At 43.0% G+C, this 14,160-nt stretch overlaps 1 protein-coding gene across 1 annotated transcript in view; it reads right to left on the reverse strand.

The window, feature by feature from the left end:
• The window catches only part of ANO2 (anoctamin 2), a 299,806-nt gene that overhangs the window by 200,977 nt on the left and 84,669 nt on the right, over positions 1-14,160 (reverse strand). Inside the window, exons 5-7 of the mRNA XM_039874110.1 lie at positions 7,157-7,308; positions 4,269-4,323; positions 1,833-1,884 (exon numbers count right to left, since the gene is read on the reverse strand). Coding sequence (XP_039730044.1) covers positions 1,833-1,884; positions 4,269-4,323; positions 7,157-7,308 — 259 coding nt within the window. The remainder of the gene's footprint in view (positions 1-1,832; positions 1,885-4,268; positions 4,324-7,156; positions 7,309-14,160) is intronic.

Below are 14,160 nucleotides of genomic sequence, written 5' to 3' on the forward strand. Positions count from 1 at the left end.
AGGCTAGTGGTCACGTTAACAGGAAGAGAAGCATGAGTGAGAAAGAGGGAAAAGGAGAGAACGAGAATGAGATAGAAGTGAGATAAAAACCTTAATGTTAAGGTTCTGGTGAACATCTCAGGGGAGGTTTCCATCCAGCAGTTGGAAATGCTGGGCTGGAATTGGTGAGAGAAACAGGAAATAGAAATACGCAGTTGCAAGTCATCTGTACAGACAGTAAGGAGGCCAAAGGAACATGGAGAAGACAACACCTAAAATGTAGAGGAGGGGGAAGAATCAGGGGTAGAAACAGAACAATAGCATATCAGTAGATCAGCAGCCCCTTCCTGGGTATCAGCTCACAGAAGATGGAAGTTCAGTGAAGAAGGTTTAGATGGACTTAGGAAGTTAAGGACGATGAAGACGAAGAAAAAGGCCATGAAATGTGGGAAGTAAGAACTCACTCATGACATCTGAGGGAGCAAGTTTTGGTCAAATTGGGGAGGGTATGAGAGGATAATAGGCAGATTGATGGAATGGGCATGAAGTGAAGGTAAATTTAAGAATTTTGATAGAGGTGATGAGAAAATAAAAAATACATTCTCAGAGCTCTTGACTCCTTTGTCCTTGTAATCGAGGACAAATGGCTGCTCAAAGTGAGAGCTTCAGACCTTTCTTTGGAATTGAACTGGGCTAATTAATTACCTCACTCACTGATGTCCTTGCCCCATCAGCAACATGCACCAGACAAATAAGATCATATAGAAGATTTGATTTTTAAAACCTGGAGAATTATTTGGAGGTTTGTAGCAAGATGGATACATCAAAGCAAACAGAGTCATACTTAATTGCCCCCTTGAGAGGTTCTGCACTATTCTAAAAATGCCATCACTATACAAAACTTGTTCTGAACCCTTCTTCAGTAATGTTCCCTTGGTACCGAGGCAGCTTATGAACCCCACAATAAGCTCTCAAATATTTGCTAATATTACCGTCATCACTGTTATTATTCCTCAGCTTCGCTCCCTACCTTATTCACTAAACTTGCCTCTAAATGGCTTTGGACTCTTTTCAATTCAAAGCTGCCTCAAAAAAATGAAGATTTGCCACCACAGGGTGTATTCTGGAGGAAGTTCTCTCAAAGGTTTCAGAAGCTATTCTGAGTGATGGCAGCACCTTTGGAAAGAGAGTTCGACCTGCAGTGATTCCTGTGGAAAGGACACATGTTTGCGTATCTAAGCTCACACTTTTACCCCTGCTATCATGTGTGTCTCCTACACAATCCATCAGCAGCTGGCCTCCCTGCTTTACAGTGCAAGTTCCCAAATGCTAAGGCTCTTGCTTCAAGAACCAAATCCCTCAAACTAAAAATAAATAAACAAACAAATAAACAAATAAATAAATAAGTAAATAAATAAATAAATAAATAAAAGCAAGGTATACAGATTCGGCCAGATTTGGTAACAAGAATGCTAAACTTAGAAGAGGTACATTCAGACTCATGTGTGGCCTTAGACAAGTCATTCACCCTTTCTGAGGGTCAGTTTCGTCATATGTAAAGTGAAGGCATTGATCTGAAGGGCCTTTCAGATGCCTTTCTTCTGGAATGAAGATCTGGGAGAAGTTACATCAATCTGGGAAGCAGCTCTAGCCCCACCAAGAAAAGGGGCGCCCCCTGCTCCTGGAGGGCAAGGCAGGGTTTCTCAGTCTAAGTGAAAGCAGCCTTCTCCCCTGTGTGGGACGTTGATTTGTTTTGTTCTTTGCTGCCCACCAAGTGAGCTGTTGAAAGGACAGCTCTGGCCCCCTTGGTACCCCTCAGCCCTGGGACCGCAGGAGGGGGAAGAGGTCCTTACCCATCGTGTTGTTGGCTCGAGAACAGACTGTGCGCTTCAGGATTTCGTGCACCTAAAACAGAGACAGCAGGGCTGTGAGGGCCTTGACCATGTGCGTCACCACATGTGGGGGGCGGGCAGGAAGCAGGCGGCTAGACCCATTTCCAGGGAGGGGGAAGCCAAGCATGTGCCAAGCTCATGGACTGCATGTCAAACCCACTCAAACTTGAGTGCCTTGAGGAAACAAAGAATCAACTCCTCACACACACTCCCTCCTCCACCCTACCCTGAAAAAATTAAGAAAGGAAAGGCTATAAATTGACTGCAGTAACAGGAGGTAAGAAAAACAAATCAGGGAGCCCAGACCCACAGCGCCCCCTGGAGGGCTAGGGAGGCGGCACCTGGGTTGGGCAGGGGACAGGGTGTTGCCTACCTGGGGGGAACCTCCAGGAAAGCCTGGAGGAGGGTGTGTCTCATCTGTCAGCCCTGATTACTGCCGCGCTGGGGAAAGCCCAGGATGGGGAGGTAAATAGATCCCTGAATGTCAGTTGCCTCCTCTGTAACGGAATTATATTACAAGCTGCTTTGAGGAACCACGAAAGTGCTTTGTATACTGGAAAAGAGCCATCTACATGTTGGCCATTGGTACTATTTTTTCTCCTGAGTCTTCATCTTACCTCCCCAATCAGAGTGTGTCAGGCACTTCCCCAAGACTCCACGTCTCAGAGCACAGGCTGTGCACACAGCAGGCTGCCTGCTCAATGACTACAGCGAGGCTAAACGCACCAGCCACCTCCTGACTGTGGGGCTTACAGGGGACCCTGTCTGTCACATCAGAAGAAGGGGTGCCAAGAGTACTCCCTGAAGAAAAAAGGTGGGTGGATGTAAACCTGTTTGCCAACTGGTGCCCTCCAGTGGGTCCCAGGCCTGTGCCAGGCTTTAAAGGAAGTCTGCTCTGGGACAAACAGCTGGGCTGCTCAGATGCCCACTAAGACAGGGGCACAGGGAAGACATTTACAGATGTGGGTGAGGTCTCTAGGACAGAGTAGACCCGAAACAAAACTCAAGGTTCTTTCTCTCTGGGGTGGACTGGCAAAAAAGCAAGAGTCAAAGGAAGAAGCTTCTGGAGATGAATGGGAGATGTGTTTCTCCATCATCATTCACGCTTTCATATTCCAGTAAGAGACCTAATAACTTCCAGCAGAATGGGGCCCAAAAATGTTTAATTCACTTAAAATACAGTACAGTAATTCAACAGCAATAATAATTAAGAACAGCATTTACATGGCATTGTATTACGTTACAAGCACTTAGCAATTATCGGGTAATCTCCACGACACCCTATAATTCCCCCAGACATAAGACCCAAGGCACAGGGAGATTTAAATGGCTTATAATAGCATCGACTCAGAAAAAAAAAAAAGTGAAAGAAATCATATGCCCATTTTAATCCACTCTAAAACACTAAAACCTGAGGTGTTTTCTTGCCCATCCTGCAAGCAGAGTCAAGGCCGTATTTCCAGTGTGCCTTGGAAATCATCTGTCGCTTCCTTTATTCATCTGTCCATTCTTATCCTTTTTATCATCTTTCTGACTTGGAAGTCCTGCTGGGTAGCTAACCCTTATTCCTTCTCCTGTTAAAACTTAAGTTCTTTCCTAGAGATCCATGGAAGCACACTGCCATGTTTCCACGGTAGTATGAGTAAGTGTCCAGCATTCCTTGGGCCCCTCTTTCTCTCCTTTGTCCATAAGCCATATGCTCTCTCTGTGCGTAGAGAATAAACTACCCAGTGAATGGAGACACCCTAAACTTAGACTGGGGCCACCCTGTCACAGGCCATCTATAAATTTTGATGGGAATCAATCATCCGGCAAAATTCAAAATCTTGACTTCAAAAGACAAGACAACTGTAGAAGAACAGCTACGGTCATGAAATCTGGCTTTCTATTGAATGGTCTAGTCATTTCATTTTTGGACAAACTGGCTAGCTGTAAAATTCCCTGCCACAGAAATGCACAAGACTCCTCTGGGGGTAAAGAAAGCAAGCACAGTGGCCCAACAATGAGTCCTCATTTGGACACTAACAATCTGTAGGAACTTTTTTTCAATCTATTACTTCTCAGAGACTCAGTTTCCTCAACTATAAAGCAAATGGGTCACCTGACTAGCAGAAAGTTCCCACCAGCTCTGCGAGTCCCTGGTTTTGTGATTGCAAGAAGGGTCTAAGTGGAGAACTGGAAAGAGAAGTCTCTCCCGGCAGTTGTTTGCAATTTCTTTTGTTATTAAGATTGGAAAGCTCCTGGGCACGCCTCTCAGTTGCTAGGTAACTCCAAGCAAATGAGGGTGGGAGGTAGCAGGGAGGGCAAGAGAATGCCCTGCCAGACAGGGACTCAGTCCTTCCTCACCCCTTCCTCAGCCCACTCCAGGTTAAGCACCTGATTAAGCTGTTTACTTACAATGCGGCTACGGGTGGCATTATCAAAGAAAGTGTCCTTATCCTGGATGTTGTACCTAGAGACACCAAGAAAGCAGAAGGTCAACTCATTTCAGTACCCTTGTCCTGAGACCGTCACCCAGGCCCAGAGCAAACTTCTAGGAAGCAATGAAGCAAGATGTGTAAGACACACACACTCACACATGCTCACAATGTTTATACTATTTGTGACCCAGTAATTCTGAAAACTTATCATAGAAATGTATCACAGGGAAAATAAATTCAACAGAAGAAACAAATTCCATAAGTAAAAATGTTCATCACAAAATTACTTATAATAAAGTTATGGAGATAAAATACAATTCCAAAATCTATATGATAGATTATCAGTCATTGAAATTATAATTATGAAAACTTTATAAATAGAAAAGTTTTAGACAATGATAGAAAAATATTATACTATGATAAGTTTTAAAAATGAAAGTAGGTTAAAAAAAAAATTCCTGTGCATGGACAAAGACAATAAAAATAAAAACACAACAATAAAAAAAGTATAGTTTCAGGGTGTTGGGATTATAGCTCTTTGTTTTTCAAAATTTAATTTGATGTTGTTATCATGTCACAACAATTAGATACCAAACTCCTAATTATGTAAGGCCTGTGTTTGTTCTAAACTTTAAATATTGATCGTTCACTAAAAAAAATACAAAACAAAACTCCTGTGTAGAGTTAACTGTGCTTAGGACATGCGGATGCTCCCAGACCCCTGCAGCCCAGTCACTGTGTGTTTCTAAATAACTAATGCAGAGTAGAACATGAAAATATTTAGATCATTGCTCTAAAAACTGAGAGGATGGAGAGAACATTTTGGTCGGAAAGAACAGAGGATTCTTCGAGAAGGTATTTAGGAACTAGACTTGAAGGATTACAGAAGCTGAAGGCATGGCGATGTGCAGGAGTGGCATTTCAGACGCCAGCACTGGCATGAAAGCAGGCCCAGGGAAGGATGAGTGGGAGAAACAGAGTGTGAAAAGAACAGCAGGCCAGGTCAACATGCCAGTCCCAGTTCAGCCACTTCAGTCTCTGTGACCTTGGACAGACCCTGGGCCTTGGTTTCCTGTCTATCAGAAAAGGGATAGCTACATCTGGATGGCCATCTCACAAGGTGGGTGTGATACTGTGATTTATAATAAATATATACTATTGTCTCTGTCTACTGTTCCTGGCTCACAAATCCCAAAACCTTTGGAATTTCCTGAGCGATAAGAGCAATGGGAGTATCTTTCGTTATAGTGCTTGGTCTCCTGTTCTCAGTTCCTGAAATCACTTCTGAGCCATAAAGGTGAAATGGGTGTCATGTTATTCATAACAAGCACCCTTTCCACTACAACTGGGTTTATGTCCAGGTGACTTTTGGAAATCCTCTGAAGACTGGAGGGAGGAGACTGGTTGCCAAGGGAACCAACCAGGAATAGAGGGCTGGAATTTTCTGTTCCACTCCCTGATTTCTGGGGAAGGGACAGGGACTGGAGATTGAATTAAACATTGATGGCCAATGATTTAGTCAACCATGCCTACATAATGAACTCCATAAAAACCCAAAAGGAGCAGTTTCATAGAGCTTCCAGGTTGGGAACCAGAACTCTTCCACGTGCCACCTGTCTGGCCCCAACTCCACTAGGACAGAAATTCATTGTTTGAGACCCCACCCGCTGTATCTCTACATCTGACTGTTCATTTGTATCCTTTAATATCCTTTGTAATAAACCAGTAATCTAGTGAGTAAATTGGTTTCCCGAATTCTGTGAGCCACTCTAGCAAATTAATCGAACCCAAGAGGGGGGTCATGGGAACCCTCTGATTTATAGCTAGTCAGTCAGACGCACAGGTAATAACCTGGACACGTGATTGGCATCTGAAGTGTGACACTGAGCCCCCAATCTGGGAAATTTGATGCAATCTCCAGGTAGATAGTGTCAAATTTTAGTTGAATGGTCGGTCACCTAGCTGGGGCGGGAGAATTTCTTGGTGGTGTGGGAAAACACACACACATTGGAATTGGTGACTAAAATTGGTACCAGGATTGTTAGAGGAGTAAGGATTCAGTGAGGGAATATGTGGAAAAGAAATAGCATATACATGTGTATACAATCATTATCTAACATGGCAAAGATGGGTAGGAGATATTATTCAAGGAACAGCAGAAACACAGTTCCACGAACGCCATCTCCTCGAAAGAGACAGATTTTTGTATCTTCTTTGCCTTTCCATGCTCCTTCCTTTCTCTCTCTTGCTTGATTCTCTTATCACTCTTGATAATCTTTTATTTTCTTATTAGCTCCTAAAACAGAATAAATGCTTGGCTGCTGTATCTCCCGCTTCCCAACCATGACTCCCCCATCCAAAGGTTTCTTTCCCAAATATCCATCCTGTTGGAAACTCTTATTCCCTCTTTCGAAGTGGGGCATGGGAGCGGGTCTCCTCAGAGTCAACAAGTGCATGAGTAGGCAGCTGAGAATACAGAAGTCCGGAAGCTTTATCCACCTTCTCTCTGGTTTATCACAGTATGTTGAAACCCTAGTAGACTGGGAACTAGGCAGAATGGTTCCCGCACAGAAGGTAAACAGGTATTTGAGAGTCCCAATGTTTATGGTTGTCTGCTCCATGATTCTCCACCCTTCATGCAAAGTTACTGAAATGATAGCTTTCCCCATAAGCCACTGGATAAATATTCGGGAGCTATTTGTGATCATCTCACTTAGAGAAGAGGAAACAGGATATAGTTCACCATGAGAGCACGGTTCCTCCCCTCTCTCCCAGGCATGGGGCACTCACTTTGTGAGCTGAGTGATGTGTGACTTTCCTTCCCATCCTCCCTCATGTCCATAACCCTGCAGCTCCAGTACTCACAGGTACATTTTCTCCCTGGAGAATGGATAGGACAGGTTTTTCATCTTGTTGTTACCGTGCTCTGGAACTCTGGGCTTCAGGGGCGAGCTCAACTTCTGCAGAATCTCGTTGAATTTCTTTGCAATGCAGCCTTCTGATTTGATCTCGTACATCTATGAGAGGCAAAGCCACAGGTCTGAAAGGAAGCTACATCCACATTCACAACCAAAGCTGCACTGGGTCCAGATCCCTGTGAGGGGACCACTCCAGAGAGAAACAAGAGACCAGAAGAAACAAGAAGTAGGGCCCTTCCCTTGCCCCACTGCTTTCACAAGGACTTGGGCTCTGAGACACACACACACGCGCGCGCGCGCACACATACACACACACGCACGCCCAACTATCTGTACCAATGGAGGTGACCAGTGTAAAGAAATGAGTGAGGAATCCAAACTTTCTATATGATTTTGTTATCACCTTAAGAGAAATGGAAGACCTACTATGTGACAGTCACCATATTAAGTGCTTTATACAAATTAGCTCCAGTGTTCACAGCTAGACAATATTATTATCATATTACAATAAGAAAATTAAGGGTTAGAAAGATGAGATGAGTCCGCAAAGGTCACACAGAAAGTTACTGGGTGGTAGCCTAGATTTAATCTATGTCAACCTAATCCAAAGTATGCACTCTACAACTACGCCATGCTCCTATGTGCTCATGTAGCATCACTTTCTTTGTGTACTCCTCTTAGGAACTAGCTGATAAATGAGCCTGCTTTCAAAGTATTACACATCTAATGAGTATCTGCCTTGAGTAAGGCATAGAGTCAGTACCAAGATAAACACTGAGATTTATAGTACATACAGATTTTTTTTTTATGATACACAGAGTGCTTTCACATACATTATAGCTTTTGGTCTTTCGAATTTACAGATGTAGTCATTGAGACACAGAAGCTGTGCTTCTCATAGTAAAGCTGTGATGGATGGATTAACAACGGACACAACTTTTTTTTTATACAAATTCTCCTCTCAAAAAGTAGCATCTCTGTTCTCACATTCTTAAGTCTGGTTGAGCTCTGTGGCAGCTTGACACTATGCGAGCTCCATTCTTTAAGAAAATGGGCAGCTTCTGCCTTGGTACCTTAAAGCCCTGTGCCACTTGTAGGAAGTCTGTGGAGAGGTGCTCAGGAGAAGGACTAGGCTGAGACCAGGCTTCCAGCTGCCCTGCTAAAGATCAGGCACGTGAGGGAAGTCTTCTTAGACCTCCTGTCCAGCTCCACCCCAAGCTAGATACCACCAGGTGACCTCAGTCAATACCACATGGAGCAGAAGAATCACTCCACCCAGCTCTGCTCAAGTTCTTAACTAAAAGCTCTTAACACAGAATAAATTACTGTGTTTTAAATTACTAAGTGTGGGCTAATTTGTCATGCTGCAATAGATAATCAGAATAGGAGCCAACATCCAGATCTTCTGACATGAAAGCTGGTTTTCTTCTCTATCATGATATCCTCAAGTTGCTTAAATCTAGACAGGCAGTAAAACATGTATGAAATACTAATAAGATAGACAGATAAAAGCCACAGAAGACAGAAAATGCTTTGAGGGTTCAAAGGAAGGAGACAGAACATCCAGTTGAGGAATCAGAAAAATGTTTCATAGAAAGAGTAGTATTTCTGTTGGACTTTAACAGAAAGGTAACCTTTTATTATCATTTTGTTCTTTAATAAAATAACGATAAGTTGGGGGCAGAGAAAGCACTTCCCCGATCTAACTGAAACGTAACCACAGTTTATTTCTTCTAATAAAGTTTTCTATGCATTTTTATTTAATTTCAGTTATAAAATTAACACAGTTCTAATAAACAAACCAAAACCATAAAAGTATATTAACTAAATGTTAACAGTTTCCTTTCACTTCCAACCCAATCCAACCGTCTTCTCCAGAGGAAATTTCTATTAACAACTTGAGTATGTTTTATCCCAACTCTTTCTGAAATACACATATAACTGAATTCTAAACTGTAATTATATTTCACATATTGCTCTACAATTTGCTTTTTCACTTAGCAATATATCACAGATATGTATCTTTCCAGGTCAGTTTGTGTAGAGCTACCTTAATGAATGCATAATATTACACAGACATGAATCCTAATTTGTTTAATCACTTCTCCGGTGATGGGCATTTATTTGACTTTCTACACATGCTTTATCTTATTTGATTATACTTCTATTAACATTACCTTATAAATACTTTTAATGAATAAGATTTGAACAGAAAGATATAGGCAAAGACATTCCAGGCAAAAAAAAAAAAATTCAAGCTGGGTCTAAGAAGGATTAAATGGCCTGGTTTCTTCGGTGCACGGGGTCCTGATAGGGGCAGGCGACAGTCATGACAGAAAGGCAAATTGGAGGTCCTGCTGCACAAGGCAATGGGATATCAGTGAAGGGTTTGAGCAATGACAAAACCAGAGCTGTGAATCAAGAAGATAATCAAGCGAGGTTGTGTAAGAAGAATGAGCCAGCGTTTCTGAAACGAGAGGGTTGTTTGTTTCTAAAAGCACGTACCATTTAGTAAGCATCTCCTATGTGCCTGACTCTCGATGTTCATTAGCACCAATCTGCAAGATACGCTACAAAGCCAAGAGGAGTTGTGTATCTCAGTCAAGTTCACACAGATAGTGTAAACCTGATAATAAATGCAAAGCCTGTGTTCTTGACTATCCTGCTTCACTTGCTAAAACGTGAGTGATCAGGGGAAAAAAACTATGCAATTTACAATATTGCCTCTGCCAAATCTCTCCTTCACACACACTGGTCACTGCAATGCAAAGAGCTCACCCCTCAGGCATCTTTGAGCCTGGAGGGATGGAGTCAGAAAGATGACACTGTCCGAGCGGACGTCTCACAGGTCATTTAGGGCAAGTTCTGACCGGACACAGACCCTGCATTGAGACTGTAGTGTGTTAATCACCCATAACCATGTGCTTTAAATGGCACGTGCATGGAAATTAAAGTTTCAGAGCAAGAGGAAAGCTGATGGACTGTCTTCCAGATGCCTTGGAATGATAGACTTGGTCCAACCAAGAGTATTTCTCCTTTGTCCGCTTCTCTCCATTTCCACCTCTGGTTTCCCAGTCTAAGGTGCCTTTAACTACAGCAATAACTGGTCTCCCCATATCTTCCCTTGCTTAGGGTTGCCAGATCTAACAAATAAAAATACAAGACATCCAGTTAAATTTGAATTTCAGATAAACAATAAATAATTTTTTTAGTGTAAGTATATTTCATGCAATATTTGGACATACTTATAACTTAAGAATTATACTTACATAAGAACAACAATAATTTTTACTATTAGTATGTCCTATGCAGTATTGGGGACATATTTATACTAAAAAAGTATTCATTGTTTATCCAAAATTTGAATGCAACTCGGCATCCTGTATTTCATCTAGTAGAGCTCACTTAGAGAAACAGGCTAATATAGGATGGAGCCAGACACATACTCACAATAAAATACAGGTGGGTGACCCCGTGGCACAATACCATGGACGCTAGGCTTGGAAGACAAAGGACCTGCTTCCTCCCTGCATGCCTTTGCATGTGTTGCATCCACTCCTAGAACTCCTCCCCTCCTTTTTTACCTGGATTACTTCCTTCCCCTTCACCTGCAGGCTCAGGTATTGACTTTTCCAGGAAACTTCCCTTGACCACTCACTTCCTGTCATGCTTCCCTTAGTATCCTGTGAAAAACACTGGTGTCATAAAATTTGTCATGTTCTTCTCTTATTCTTGGTTCACTAATCTGTCACCCCATCAGACTGTGGACTTCTAGAGGGCAAGGACCACACCTTATGCCCTGGCACACAGCTGAAACACAATAATGTCTATTGTGCTTGACCTAGAGTGAATGACCTGGGTCCTGGTCCTTGCTGACACAAACTAGCTGTGTGACTTTGGGCAAGTCACTCTCCCTCTCAGGTTCTTCATCTCTAAAGAAAGAACTGGAGAATTTCCATGCCACATACTTCCCACTGTGATAAAGTAACAGGGACCAGATTCACTCTACCTGAAACGACCAAAACATTCAGACAAAAAACATGAAATAATGGTTGTTGTTGTCTGAATGTCTGTGTTCCCCCAAAACTTATATCTTGAAATTCTAATCCCCAATGTGATGGTACTGGAAGGTGGGCTCTTGGGAGGTGATGAGGTCATGAGGGTAGAGCCCTCACAAATGAGATTAGCGCTCTAATGAAAGAGATCCCACGGAGCTCCCTAGCCCCTTCCACGAAGTGAGGACACAGAGAGAAGGCATCAGCTATGAACCAGAAAGAGGCTCCTCACCGGACCGTACTGGCATCCTGGTCTCAGACTTCCAGAACTGTGAGGAAGAAAAAAAAATTCTATTGTCTATAAGCCACCAGGTCTGTGGTATTTAGTTATAGCAGCCCGAGTGAAATAGGACAACATTTTTCAAGCTATTGGACATCAGGTAACAAGGAGGTCCTAAGAGACAGGAGGCAAACAAGGTAAGTCTGTGATTTCTCCAGCTCACTGCCTTGAGAGAGGTTCTGGGCCATGATGCAGGAAAGAGAAAAAGGGACAGGTCAGCAAACTCCCTGAGCTGTGGAGACAGAACTATAATTCTGGGGAGACCAGGGCAACTAGAGTTCACAGGACAGAGTAACTAAGAGGGAAAACTTCACTAAGAACCCCAGAGATCTGCAGAAGGCCCCCCTTTGAGTATTTGGCAGCATGGGCATGAGGAAACTACTCAAGACTGAAAGGATTAAAATAGCACCTATTCCCACCAGCCAGAATGGGAAATCTCATCATTGCCAGGGCATTCATTGGGAAAGGTACTCAGGTCAACTCAGTAGTGGGGGTAATTAGCCCAAGACTGAGCACTGCTCCATGCCAACCTAACAAACCATAACAGAGAGAAATGTATTCAGTGCTTTTAAAGTATTGCCCAAGCCTAATATTCTTTGGCTTTAAACATTTAATGGAAAAGACACGGTCATTCACAGCACAGACATTTCTAGGCACTTCCTAGATGCCAGGTGCTGAGCTTGGTGGTTGATTGTGCCAACTGCTGGAGAAGTCCAAAGATGATGATAACACTTTCCATACACAAAATGCTTTGCAATGTATCCAGCCCTTCCACAGGCACAATTTCATCCACAAAAACTCTGCAAGGTGTGCCTGTCAAGCAGTATTAGCATCGCTATTTCACAGATGGGAAAGGTGAGTCTCAGAGGGGCAGGGAATTGCCAGAGTCCATGGTGAAACCAGGCCTGGAACCCAGGTTTCCTGACTCCCCATCCAGGCTCTTTCCTTAAACTTTTGATCCTTGGAAGGGCTCCATGACCCCGAGAAGGAAGCAGGCTAGAACTCCTTTTCAGCCCCCACCAAATCCAGCAGCCTGGGCTCTTCTCCTGTGTTCGGCGGGATCCAGGAAAAGCACCCGATCCTCTTTATTACTATTAATACAATCAGCAGTGGCATCGTTATTACTGTTATTCTTGGACATCAGAGAATTATGAACATCCTCAGAAATGGCAAGACACATGTTAGCCAGCTGTTCCCCATTATGCCCTCCCTGGGTACACGATATGCCTTTCATGTGCTTAAAATCATAAATAATTTTTAAAATATGTTGCTCTTATTTTTTATTCCAGGGCTCAAATGTGGTTCTCATAAAAGCTCGCTTTGGCCTCATTGTTACAGTCTAAGAGGTTGACTGTGATTCCTTCTCTTCTTACTTCTTTTTTCCCCTTGTCTCACTCTGACTCTGCCCTCCAGAGGGGCACAGCAGTGTGGTCTGAGGGCTGATTCGTTTTCTTCCTACGCCAGAATCATGTTTCTTCCTGGGATTCCAAGAAACCAAGGCTATAGTGATGTCTATTAGGGACACATACATGTTACTGCCCCCATTTTACAAATAAAGAAACTGAGGCACAGAAAGTTTTACTAACATGCTCAATGTCCCACAAACATGTGGAGATCCAATGACCCCAAAGATCAAGGAACAGGTGTTACAATATGAGATAAAACAATATCGTCTTTATTATCCATGAGTCACTTATCCATATTGACCTAAGAGGGTCTCTCCCTGCAACTGGTATGAAAAATTAGCAGGAAGAACACAGACCAGGCATAAAGATGGAGAGTAAACCCAGGAGCGAGCATTCTTGCTGCTTATACCCCACAACCCAACAGACATGAATTCAGATTATGTATCTTATAATTTGTTGTGCTTTCCTCTGTTCCTCCAGTCACTGGATAACTGAGGGTCAACTGTTATTATTATTTATAGCATCTTGCCCATTTTGAGAGGCAGGGCTAGATCGAAGGTTATCATCACACCCACCTACTCATCTTTAACGTCAAAAGGCTCAGACAATGAGAAGTCAACTGTGTGGAAGGCGGCACCACTAGCCACTAGCTGTGCGCTAAATAAGTTCTGAGGAAGAAAAGTGAAAGATGCAGTAGAATTCGTCCACTGTTCTCATCCCCCAGGTGGTGCCTGAGAGGGCAGAGGGAGGGATGCTGGCACATTCGTACATATGTAGGTATGTACACACCCACACGCGCAAACCTCAGGAGTTCCGTGAATAAGTACATTGACCCCTGCGGGGGAGTTAAGCCATTCAGCAATCAAGATGCCAACATCACTAAGCACTGCTAAGATCAGCTGCATCCTAGAAGCCCAAAGGCAGACCCTGCGTGCACATCAAGAAGTTAACCAGTCTCTTCATCCCTATCTATGCCTACAGGTCAATTTCCTGTCTATAGCAATGCTGAATGTAGACAGTAATATATTTACAAAATGCACATGCTCTGATGTCTAACTCTGTATTCATTTATGGTTTTTAATTCTGTTTCAGTATGTCTACACATGAATGAATGTTTACTGACTTTAAAAATGTGGGATAAAATCCAAACTATTTACATGGCTGACTAGGCCCTTACGAGCCATGCCTTCTGCCTCCAGTGCAGCTTCAG

Source organism: Pteropus medius, unplaced genomic scaffold, assembly GCF_902729225.1.
Source record: "Pteropus medius unplaced genomic scaffold, Ma_sr-lr_union100, whole genome shotgun sequence".
NCBI lineage: Eukaryota > Metazoa > Chordata > Mammalia > Chiroptera > Pteropodidae > Pteropus > Pteropus medius.